This window comes from Epinephelus moara, chromosome 7 (assembly GCF_006386435.1).
Source record: "Epinephelus moara isolate mb chromosome 7, YSFRI_EMoa_1.0, whole genome shotgun sequence".
Lineage (NCBI taxonomy): Eukaryota > Metazoa > Chordata > Actinopteri > Perciformes > Serranidae > Epinephelus > Epinephelus moara.
Window position 1 is genome coordinate 28,322,332 of NC_065512.1, and position 12,582 is coordinate 28,334,913.

A 12,582-nucleotide genomic window follows, 5' to 3' on the forward strand; every position below is an offset into this window, starting at 1 on the left:
GGTGTGTGGACACTCTACTAAATAAATGAGTAAAGAGACTGAGCAACAATTATCAGATTTATCTGAAGAAAAAACAAATAGTAATGCAAATAATTATACCAGAATGCACAGTACCAGTACAAACAACAGGAGACACGTAAGGGATAATGTATAGTGAGCCGGTGACTGTTGAAAAATAACTCCCGACAGGGGAATGGAACCACCGACGCGCAGCGGAGTTATTTTTCAACAGTCATCGGCTCACTATACATTCTCACACACACACTACTAAAACATTCAAATGTTACAGCTGGCATCAATTTTATTAAATTGCTGGCAGAGTGTGTTGACAGAGGAGAGGCGTTCACCAGACAAACGGGAGCGGAGGAGAGGATTTTACTCCACTTCTCCCGGTCGGAGATGCTGGGTGCCCAGTAGCGGCGGCGGCGGGGGGCCGGGGGGGTAATCACTGTCCGAGGGCTGCCGTAGAATGGCAACGAGGATGTCAGCCGACCAACACTCGCTACCCGGTCCCTGGTCACGGCGATTTGCGATGCTGGCCAGCTAGGAATGAACTAGCAGCCAGTACAGTACAGTCCTCTCTCGTCTAGCTAACATTTAGCCGTGTAACTTACTGATCCATTAGAAAGAAAGCTAGCTGGACACCGGTGTTGAAGCTTTTTTGGTCACGGAGCTCCCTCCATCTCTTGAACGCCTGACTGATGTTTACTCTTGTTTTTCCTCTTCTTTTATCACTCTCCTTTTTGTACATCCTCGCCTCCTCAGACAGAGGAGCTCGTTTTCTTTTGGGAGGCCGTTTTTCACTTGTCTCCAAACTTTGGCCATCTGCCATTGTGCTCCTGATTCAACTATCTCATGCCCCGGCCAGTTCCTCATAAGGACCAGCTCCAGTCCCTGATTGGCTGACCGACCAGTTTGGCAATACGTGACGCATTTCCTGCCGTAAAGCAGATTTTTTCCACGAAAATTCGTCCCCGGTGGAAGAAGCTTATTGCAAAGCCACTAAGTAACCTATGTAAACGCTGATAGTCTGATTTTACTGTGTATACTACCCTGTGCAACCCACATTATTTTCATAATGATATATTTAGGCAAAAATGCTGTCTGTTGCTTCTTTAAATGGTTTACAGAGGATAAATCCCACTGACTTCCATGATCCCCTGACTTTTCCTCTGGCACCTAAATCGGGACAGAGTTTTAATATAATACCTCAACATGCAGAGGATTTGATTGTACAGATATTCAGGATCATCAGATGATGTATGTTTGTGACTTTGGTGATTGCTTGACTTTCTCCCCAGCGCCACCATGATGTTCACATGTCCAAGTCTTTATTTTATGATCACATAACTGCAAAACTCCTAATGTCTCAGCTGCACTTTTGTTTTTAGTGCTTATTAGCAAATGTGAGCATGCTAACACGTTAAACCAATACGATTACCATGGTCAACATTATACCTGCCAAGCAAGCAGAAGTGTTAAACTGCAGTTCTTTAAATGGCCACTTGAGGCTGGCTGTAGAAGCGAGTCAATCCATGTTAAAGTGCCCAACTTTACAGTAGAAATAAACATGCGTACAGCCTGGTACAAAGAAAAAGGGGTTTTATACCACTTTTCAACAGTCATGGGCTGGCTTGGCTTGGCTTGGTCAGTCAGTGAGACGTCACCTCTACCCACTCGAGGGCGGGCCGCCTGGCTTTTGGACCTACTCCTGAGAAGGTCCATCTCCGGTGTGGCTTGGCGTGGCACGATGCGTCTAAACTGACAATAGAAAGACAAATAGGCGCGGCATGGCTTTACTCGTTGCGGTCAAGAGTGACAGTGGAAAAAGTGTATTGGTCTATAATATTCCTGTTCATGACAACTGAATGGGGGTGGTTGTTATATATATATAGGCATCGTTACAGTCTATGAGTCAGATCCAAACTTCGCTCCTCTGCAGCTCCCCCCTCTCGTCCAAATATTGTCACTTCTGGCTCCAAAAATCCAACATGGTGATGGTCGAAATACCCAACTCAGGGCTTCAGAACTGGTGTCTGCAAACCTATGGGTGATGTCACGGTTGCCACGTCCGTTATTTTATACAGTCTATGCTGCCAAGGGAAAAAAGGGACTGATTTATAGGCCTTTATTCGTGCAAACATACGATCGTTTCAGCTCTGTTTCATCAGTGTCAAAATGGACAAAGTCATAAAGCAAACACATATATAGTCAACCAAGAATAGGTGTGCAATTGTCATTGTCTAATTGGTTGAACAGGATTTCGAATCTACTGGATAATGGATCAAAAGGTGTGAGTCCCCATAGCAAATGCAACCCCATGGATTATACATGTTCACATCAGAAATAAAAGAACATTGATCTAAAATTATATTTTTCAGCATTGCTATGGTGAGTATTTTAGAATACTGATGTCACTATTAATTTGCTTAAAGCACAGCTATACCAAAGTACAGCCTTGCAGAGCTCCTAGCATGGCTTTAGACTCTTCTATTCATGTCATCTATTTCAGGTGAGAGCGGCTGGGGAAAGCTGTGGCGGACCTACAGGAACCAGCTCTGCAACACAGAAATAAGTCAGTGTGTAACCACAGGAGACATAAAAATCTTCCTGGACTCCAAGGGAGTGAGGTACCAGAGCTACGAGCTGCCATCTCAAATGGATATCACCGAGTGTTTCACTGAGGGGGATGAGAAGGGAGAGCTGCTGCTTGATTTTCTCACTGAGGTGCAGGACTTCAGTAAGACAGCCCCACCTGAGCTGAAAGCTGGTGTCTTGGAGTTACTTCGGCACCCAGACTGCAGTGTGGAGTCCAACAACAAAGTTATCTTCAACAACAACCTTGGAGTGATAGTCATAGATGATCAGCTCACTTAAAAACAAGCAGTTTATATAAGAAATATGAAATTAGCCACAGATGATCAGCTCACTTAAAAACAAGCAGTTAATATAAGAAATATGAAATTAGCCACAGATCAATAACATACTTGAATTATTTTTAAATTGAGTGATTGTTAAAATTCTCTACTGTGATTACATGTTTTTTTTTCTTTTTTCTACCAACATTTTCCATTGATACCAGTAGTAGTTAATTCTTTTATGTGCCTGTGCAGAAAGAAAATGGCTTGACTGCAATTTTTATCCAAACACATTTGTTTTGTTGTCATGAAATCCCAAATTTTCCCAGAAAATGTTAAGATCAGAGTTTTAATCAGCGTCAAACGTCAGACCTCAGATTCCACCATGATGGCATTTTTAATGGGCTACAGCTGGCAGACTATGTTACAAACGCCATTACACCATTGCTCCCATTGGATCATATTACTGTGGACGTATGAAAATAAATGGAAAATTGAACATTTAATTTACCATGCAGATTGAGCTGTTAAGTTTAGATGAGATGGACACTCCTGTGGGAGTGTTTGAATTTTGTCTTTGATTGTGAATGTAATACATTGAAATGATTGCAGATTTCACTAACATTAATGAGAAATGATTGGACAAATTAAAACCAGGACCTTTTTATGCTTGCCTTTCTCGTTTGCATTGTAGCTGTTGTAAAATGAACGTGGCATTTTGTAATATAATTATTTAATCCAGTCCAATTTCCATGTTATCATTGCTAAACCTTTCATTGTGAAAATACACAAATTACATTTTGTCCTGTCTCGTGTCAGTGAGAAGGATTCTAACATAGGAGGCATAAAAATATGGTGGCAAACTGTGCTGGACTAATTGACTGGAAGATCAAGCAATGTTACTAACCACACAATGGAACTGATGTGATTGATATTTGCTTTATTATGTCTTTCCTCAGTGCCTACTTTTGATTGATTTGGGGTCTTCGGTGTGGCTTACAGTTGCTAAATTAAACATATCAACCATCCAGACAAGTTGAGCAAGGTTTTACACTAACCATGATAAGTCTAAACAACTTTAATTTAATTATACCCTGAGAAACTGTGTCTCTTTAGCCTTACAACCTGCACCAGTGGTCCGAACATACTGATACATGCAGATAGATAAACACAGGCACAGTGGTAGCTGCTGGCCTCACTATTTGTCTTCAGACAAAATAATTATCACTGATATATGAAGTATTGGCACCATCTTGAGGGCAGCATCAGTAACTGTATGATACAAGGATGGGCAGATCAAGGACAAATTAAATAGAAATGTAAATGGCTGATTACCTCCACTACAGAAAATACACACACAAAGCAAGCACTCAAGTTACATGCAATGTTGCTGTAAAAACTGTAAAATTTAACTGAAAAAGTAATAAGGAATTAGAGTACTGCATGAGACACAGAGGTATCTTTGAAACAAGGCTATTTTAGGCAAAACTCGACACACTACCCACAAAACCTTACACCAAACCAGCAAAAACATAGGCTAATTTGTATCGATGTGAAAAGGCAGTTGACAAAATAGTGTAGCGTTGTAGAGAGCAATGTTTACAGTTAGTTTACAGGAGTGTGTTATAAAATTATGTATTGAGTGTAAAGCAGTGAGCTGTGTTTCCAATTTTGCAAAAAAAGTGTTAAAAAAAAATGAAACTGAGTGTAAAGCAGAGAACTTGGATTCAGCTTGGCACACTTTGTAAATGCCTGGGCTACAAGTGTTAATGGTTACAGTGCTTCAAGAATCCCTGTTAGTGTTTAAGCATTCAGAAAACAAAACACTGGCTGCAGCAAAGCCACAGCAGCTAAGATTGTTTTTTTATTTATTTTTTTAAGGTTGCTTTTCACTGCATCAAATCCATAACTAGCTTGAAATCTGTCATTTTCCCCTTTAGTGTGTGATCACTGTCCCTTACACATGAACAATCTAAAAATGAATATGAAAAGAAGTGAGCACTCGTGCTCAAGTAGAGTGTGAATGTTTGTAAAAGCAGTGTTGTACTAGAAACTAAATACTTTTGCTTTTTTTCTGGCATTTAAGAATAAGTACTAAGAGCTAACTTTATACAAACCTAAATCTATATGAATTTTTGGATTCAAAGTAAAAGTTTAGAACCATTTTTAGAACCATTTCAAGGACGTTTTATACACACAAGCCCTTTAAAAGGATTTCATTTGTCCAGATGTCCTGCAGCCCTTTATCCAAAGGTATGTCGTCAAACAATCATAGAGGGCATCTCACTGATAAAGTAAAGAACTATCTGTATCTGCTGATGAGTTTCCAAAACATATCCTCCTGGTCTTCAGTGCAGGAATAGACAGGACGTTGACTGGTATGACCAACTCAGGGTCCAGCAGGGCATCAGCAGTGGAGCTTGGCTGCAGGGACACTGTGTTGTTGGGCAGCAGAGGCTCAGTGTTCCTAGGTAGCTGAAGCTTGGGGTCACTGGGCAGCTGACTCTCTTTGGCACAAGCCAGCTTAGGGGATCGATGTCTATGAGGCCTACGCGTCCCTCCAGGGGCTCCAGTCCCCAGATAACTCAGGGAAATAGCCATATAAGTCCCCAGGAAAGGGAACTGCTCAAAGTCTACAGGGTCAGGGTCAGAAAGGAGGATTGGTAGTATTAGAGCTACCCCCTAGCATTTGGCAGTGAAAGTTGGATATCACCTCATTAAGTTGCTCCACAGGACAGGCCTCATCTGCTGGGTCTATAGTTGGTTAGATCGTACTGTTACATTTCAGGAATTGCAGGTTTGCACTGAAACAAAAAGGAACTGATGAGGACACAGGCAGAAAAAGTTTGGTTTATTGTAAAAATGGCTTCTAACCTGAGAGTCCAAGTGATGGCAGGTAATGGCAGACAGGTAGCAGGTGGCAGGTAAACCCAAAACACTGCAAACACTAATCATAAGGAGCAACAAAATCACTAGGAAACAATGGCTGAAACAATTCTCTCAGGGTGAGACGAAGAACTGACAAAGACTAGGGGAGCACCAAGACTAAAGACACAAGGAAAGGAGGGTTATTAACAGTGTTGTAGTGGAGGGTATATGACGTATACCCACCTATCTTTCTGGCCATGAACAGCTCTCTATGGATAAATGTAGCCAGCCAATCAGGACAAGCCTTCCCAAATATGTGTGGATCCCACAGTATATAGGGAGGCAGATTCCCACAATCAGAAATCCTTGTTCTCTTCAGTGAAACAGTGACTAGCACACTGAGCAGCTTCCTCCATAGAGTCCCCACTTTAAGTACTTCACCAGTGCCTCACACAGACCAAGCAGAGAGCAGTGTTCAGCAGCCACCAGCCTGCGAGGCCTGCCAAGTGCTACCAAAGTTTAGATGCCAGCAATGGTTATTAAAACCCAGACTGTGGATATGGTAGATTAACTCAGGGTGCAGGGTTGCATGGACATGTTTACCCCCTGTGCCCCCCCCCCCCTCAAAGCCTGGTGGCCCACATGCTCCCACAGTAAACTGGTTGGTCAGAGAGCAGGGAGCCTCTAACCATGGCTGATGTAAAACAGAGAGATGCTGGAGTAGTGATGAGAGAGTGATGTCTGCCACGGGCTCTCGCCACATGTGGCTGAGACCCACTACCACTAAAAGCACCATGGGGATCTCTGCTCGTAACCCTTTTCTCAGATGAGGCTTCATGACTGTGTTAGCAAACACACACCCCACCCCAGCTTCAGTGCAGGAGAAATAGTGCAGAGGGATTATGCTAGTTTAACCAGTTTTAACTGGTAGCTTCATGATGCTGTGTCCATTAATAAATGCCATGTGCTGTGTGATGGTCTGATATAGCTCACACCACAGTGGGTCTGATTAATATAAAACAAATGAACACATTTAATTTTCCCTCCCGATTTCCATGGGAGTTGTGAGGATTAAACAGTGACACACAGTCAGCTACGGGCTGATAATGATGCGTTCGCTGACCTCACTGAGACTGGAACTTTCCATGTCGCCGGTGATTTAAGAATTTTCTATGTTGGCTTCCCATCGGCCAGCCTTCCATTTGTTTGGGCACTTCGCTCTCAACTGTCAGCTTAAAGGATGCATACTTTCATGTTGAGGTGGCTCTGAAACACAGGAAACTCTTCGTTTCCCCCGCCGGAGGATAGTTTACGAGTAAAACAGATCGCTGTTCAGCTATTCCCTGGCACCTCACACCATCAGTGGATGTGTGGATGCACAACTATGGCACGAGGGTCTTCTTTCTTTGGCTTTAGCAAACAACTGGAGAAAGAGCACACCCCTATTACACATTTATGCTTTTCTTAGGGTCCAAATGTGTGCTTGTGATTAGAGGAGTGTTTCCTATAGAGTCCAGTAGAGGGCTCCGCTTGTGCTAATCTCTAATCGTTACTCTCTGCATACTCAAGGTGAATACTTAGTATTTAGGATGGATTTCTACCATTGGGATTTAAAGTTAGTCTTTAGTCAGTTGTTTATTGCATACATAAATCACTGGTATTTGTTTGATTTCCAACCACTATGTGTAATGTATTGCAGGTATCAGTTATGGCTGCAGAGGAAAAGCAGACTTGTTATGAGGGCAGTTTGTCCAAAACTTTCAGGTCTGCCCAAAACAGTCAGAGCGCACCAGGTCATCACGGCCAATAGAAGCGGTAGCAGTTGAAGTTTTCTTTTTTTGTCAGATGACTCAGATGTTATATATCAGAAAGTAACACACTGAAAGTGCATGTTCAAAAGACCATGAGATCTGTCATCATTTTGTCAAATGCCAATTTGCTTCTTTTTTGATTTAAATGCTTTCAAAAGTTTCTACTCATGATAGAGAATTACATAGAATTTGTGATGTAAAAAAATATACCCCAAACAGATATCTTCATAACATTTGTACATGTATGTGGTAATAAATCTGATAGCACTGAGATGCCTGCTGCTGTCAAATCTGAACACACAGACCAAAAGGTTCAGGGCTACCATTTGATCAAAAGTACAGCAGGCTATATTTGCCAGTTGCTATGGTTGAATTGACCATGTACAGTAGTCTTCAGTGTCTTTAGCCTGTTATCACCTCATTTCATGGCTGCAGAAGCAAAGAAGACGTGCTTTGAGGGCACACTTCTCGAAAACCTTTTCTACCAAGAGCAATCGGGAGATGACAAGGCCAGTCTCCAGTGTGTTTACAACATCCTGCCCGAAGAATTTAAAAGGTACAAGAAGAAAGGCAGGGAGGGCCCCACTGCTTTTTTACTACTTACCCACATTCACTAGAGTTTATAGGTTCCTTCTTTATGTCTTTTTGTACAGTTTTAGGACATAGGATCATTGAGCTCTTGACGAAGTTCTTACTTTACGATTTCTCTCAAAAGTTGCAAACTAAATTGCCTGTAATTTCATAAAGGTACAAAGTTGGTAGTAGTACTACAGTAACACAGTTATAATGAATCTTTCGTTGGTCAAAAGTCAGTTCTTTGTGTTGGTGCCCATTTTCCATCTCCAAACAACTCTGACAACATTGAGGTAGGTGGGGACTATGCAACACATTTTAATTTTGCTACCATTTTTTTAAATGGCTTTTTGACTTTGCCTTAAAATGTCTACAAGTTTAAATTCATCAGAGTCTGTAATGAAGGATTCTTACTTATAATGACATCAAAGACTGCTTGTAGGATGTACTGTACTGTTTTTTTTTCTCATTCGAGGACTGTAAATTCTTGTTTCCATACAGCAGCAGGATTGATTTGTGCTTTCCATATGCAGTCTCTGATTGGAGTGAGTGTTGTATGTAAATACACATGGGTTTATTAGAAAGTAGTGCGGGGCAGTAGCTCAGTCCATAGGGACTTGGGCTGGGAACCGGAGGGTCGCCTGTTCGAGTCCCCATCCGGACCAAATATGGAGCGTGGACTGGTGGCTGGAGAGGTGCCAGTTCACCTCCTGGGCACTGCCGAGGTGCCCTTGAGCAAGGCACCAAACCCCCCAACCGCTCAGGGTGCCTGACCAAGGCAGCCCCCTCACTCTGACATCTCTCCACTTTGTGCATGTATAGGTCCTGTTTGTGCATGTGTGTGTCTTTCGGACCTGTGTGTAATTGACAGCAAGAGTGAAAAAAGTATATTAAATTAAATTAAATTAAGATAAATAATACATAGACATTAACTGCTGGTGCTGGACCTGGAGGTGGAAGTTGTAGATTTTTTTCTTTGTTTCTTTCTTTAGGAGAACTTCAAAAGAAGTCAAAAATCTTGACAAAGAAACTTCCAAATTATTGGTATTAATCAACAACATAATGACACATATTGTAGTTGTTACATGTTACTGGGCAATACAAATGTGTTTATTTTTTAATCATTTAATTTTTGTTGATAAGGAATTGGAGGGAAAAGCAGCCTGGATGTTTTTGGTGTTGGAAGTGGTGGTGGTATGTGATGAGATATAGCAACTGATGACTATAGACTGAATTTATGTAATTCCCCTTAGTTTTAGCAATTTTTTTTTTCCTTGGCAGAACTAGATATTTTCCACGAATCACCTGCATTAGAAGCACGTTAGGCAGGATCCTTGTCCCAGGATATTTGTTTTTACACAGACTTGAAAGATTATGACAAATTGCAACTTAAACTTTAAAAATAAGACATCTTGCTCCTGGATGTTTTTGCATTCTGGTAAGGAGGAGGATTTTACTTGATGCTAAAAATGTATTTGTGTGCAGAATCTCAGTATGGAGTCAGGAGTATGCAAACCAGTTGTGCTCCTTCCTCCTGCTCATCATTAAGAGTCCAGTGATGACAAATCACAAATAAAGCCTGATAGGAGGTACATGGCATATCATGTACAGCGAGGACTATGAGAGGCAAGTCAAAGCAGAAGGAGACATGAAGACATTTGACTTCATACACATGATTCAGGTATTATTACCTATTCTGTTTTTTGGACATTTGATTTAAAATGATGTAATGACAAGAAGATTCAGGGATCACGGTTTGGCCTCTGGGCCTTTCATGTTCTTTCCATGTTGTCTTGGGTTACCTCGTGAGAGTGAGACAAACTAATGAGTACTGTGAACTGTTGGGAGAATGTTTGCGTCTGACTTTGTATGAGCATTAAGATTTATTTAGCTCCCCACTAAGTCCCCCGCTGCCACTTGAATTTATTGTGGAGCAAATCATCAGAACCTTTCCTGCCAAACAAAAGTATATAATGATCAGTCCTATTAATCATCACATTCGCTTATTCTTCTGACATAAGTGTTACTGACAGAACTACAGTTATTCAGAGACGCTTCAAACTGTAGGCTTGTATGGATGCAAGCTTCAATCTGTAAAGTCAGATTAAAGGTTCCCCACAACTCTCTCTTAAACAGATGATCTACTTTGTGGATAATCTTGTAGACACTATCAAGTTCTACCACAGCCTCCTAAAGAACAATGGCAGGCTCATGATTATCATTGAAGCAGGTACGCAGAGCTAGTAATGAGTTTTTCATACAGATTTCTGTCCGTCTTCCTCCAAACCTGTGTCTTAATCGTTATTGAAAACAAAGACAAGTATTTTTTCTGCCTTCTACTTTGTTTAACCTTCGCTGAAACTTATTTGTCTTTGTGCCGGAAGAGAAGTACCCTCTTGGGTTCTTGTGTTGAACGAACATTCAGCAGATGTCCAGACTCACAAGGAAAAAGGTGGACTGTTGAGGCTATCAGCCCTCTTGACTGTTAGTTAAGATTATAAGATAACAAAGAGTTTTTCTTGAGTCAAACAAAATTAATAATATCTGCTATTGTCAATATTTTTCTTCTGGAATTAATGTATGTTTTAATCTCATACCATCTAGATAACAGCAGCTGGGACATCCTGTGGAGCACTTACACAAAGGAGCTCTGTGGCAGTGTTTTTACAGAGTGGCGCACATCAGGAGATGTTATTGCCTGCCTGAAGAGCCAGGGTCTGAAATATGAGGAGCACACCTTTCCCAACCCCTTTGACATCTCTGAGTGCTTCAATCCAAGCAGTCAGATTGGGGAACGTCTGCTGATTTATTTGCAATGAAAGATAACTTGTACCAGTCCTTCACCCCAGAGATCAGAGCAGGCATGTTCGACCTTCTCAGAAACAAGTGCAGCACTGAAAAAGATGGAAAAGTGTTCTTCAGCAGTAAAGTGAGCTGCATACTTGTTTGTGAAACACTTCAAACTATGGGCTTGCACGGATGCAAGCTTTCCTCTGCACAGTGAAATGGTTGGCAGGTGTAGTTAGGTAAAAAGAAAACAGTTCCCACATGAAAAGCCTCTCAACAAGGTTTATGGACTATTTTGATTAACTGAATCATGATTTCTGGAAAGAGACAATACTGAGTGCCATTTAGTTTCATTGAAGGTTCCCCACAACTCTCTACTTTCACAGATGATTTACTTTGTAAAGAACCTCTCCAGTATTATTAAGTTCTATCACAGCCTTCTGAAGAACAATGCAGGCTTACGATCATCGTTGCAGTAGGTAAGTAGTAATGCTTTACTGAGGACTGTTGACTTTTCTATGATATCATGAGCGAGAGACTCTCTAGACTGTAACAAAATTCTTAATAGTAATAGTATTTATTGTTGCTAGTATATTTCTTCTGAAATTAATGTATCTTTCAATCTCACATTATGCAGATAACAGTAGCTGGGATAAAGTATCCTGTGGAAGACTAACAAAGGAGCTCTGCACTGATGGCATCACAGAGTACACATCAGGAGAGATTAATGCCTGCCTGAAGACTCAGGGTCTGAAATATGAGGAACACACCTTTCCCCAATCCTTTGACATCTCTGAGTGCTTCAATCCAAGCAGCCAGACTGGGGAACGTCTGCTGAATTTCTTCACAGCGACAGATAACTTCTTAACTAACTTTTTAAATGTATCATTAGAGAACAACTTAAACAAGTCTTTACAATGTTACTTTTGTTATCACATCACTACTGACTTCAAACACAACAGTCACATCACTGGACTCATTTTTAGTAATCGTCGTGCTGCACCCGCACGTCACAAAGCAGCAAGCTAGTTGGAAACGCTCACCTTAGAGGCTGGAAAATATTCCCATTACTTTGATTTTGTCAGGAGGAAAGATGACAACAACACTGTTGCTGCAAGTAGTGGTACTAAAACTCTTTCCACTGCAAAAAACACTTGATCTCTGATCTGAAACACCTACTACGACCGACAGCACAAAAACATGAAGCTCCAGGAAATACACCCCACTGCGGAGGTCGGCTGTAGCCCTACACTGGCTGAACAACCAAAACTGTATTTTAATTATGGACAGCTGCAGCTACAAAGAAGTATGTCTAGTAAGATAGCTGGTCAACAACAACACAGTACCACACAGCTCCTCAAGTCCTGAGTGGTGAGGAAAGAGCAGGCAATCCTCAGTCAAGATCACCCTCTATGGTGAGCATGCACAAGGTTTTAAACAAAGCCTTTTGTTATGATAAGTATGTCACTTGTATTTTTTGATTGCTGGTGATATTGTTTGATGTTGCCCTTTAACTGTAATGTCTTCCAAGATAAGATAAGCCTTTATTGATCCCAAGACAGTAGGCAAGGCAAGGCAAGGCAAGTTTATTTGTAGAGCACAATTCGTACACAAAGTAATTCAAAGTGCTTTACAGAACAAGAAAATGCATTAAAATCACAATACAAAATAAAAACATAAATAAT

The 12,582-nt window shown here is 41.2% G+C and overlaps 2 protein-coding genes and 1 pseudogene across 3 annotated transcripts in view; all 3 read left to right on the forward strand.

Annotated features, from left to right (window-relative positions):
* Positions 1 to 3,659, forward strand: part of LOC126393501 (histamine N-methyltransferase-like) — a 12,392-nt gene extending 8,733 nt beyond the window's left edge. For both annotated transcript variants that reach the window (XM_050049691.1, XM_050049690.1), the window contains exon 7: positions 2,513 to 3,659. In XM_050049691.1, the coding sequence (XP_049905648.1) occupies positions 2,513 to 2,877 (365 nt within the window). In that variant the 3' untranslated portion in view covers positions 2,878 to 3,659. The remainder of the gene's footprint in view (positions 1 to 2,512) is intronic.
* A 3,631-nt stretch (positions 3,660 to 7,290) lies between these two features.
* Positions 7,291 to 12,582, forward strand: part of LOC126393196 (histamine N-methyltransferase A-like) — a 15,449-nt gene continuing 10,157 nt past the window's right edge. Inside the window, exon 1 of the mRNA XM_050049150.1 lies at positions 7,291 to 7,295. The gene's annotated coding sequence lies outside the window, so the exon portion shown is untranslated. The remainder of the gene's footprint in view (positions 7,296 to 12,582) is intronic.
* LOC126393514 (histamine N-methyltransferase-like) lies at positions 7,963 to 11,114 on the forward strand (annotated as a pseudogene).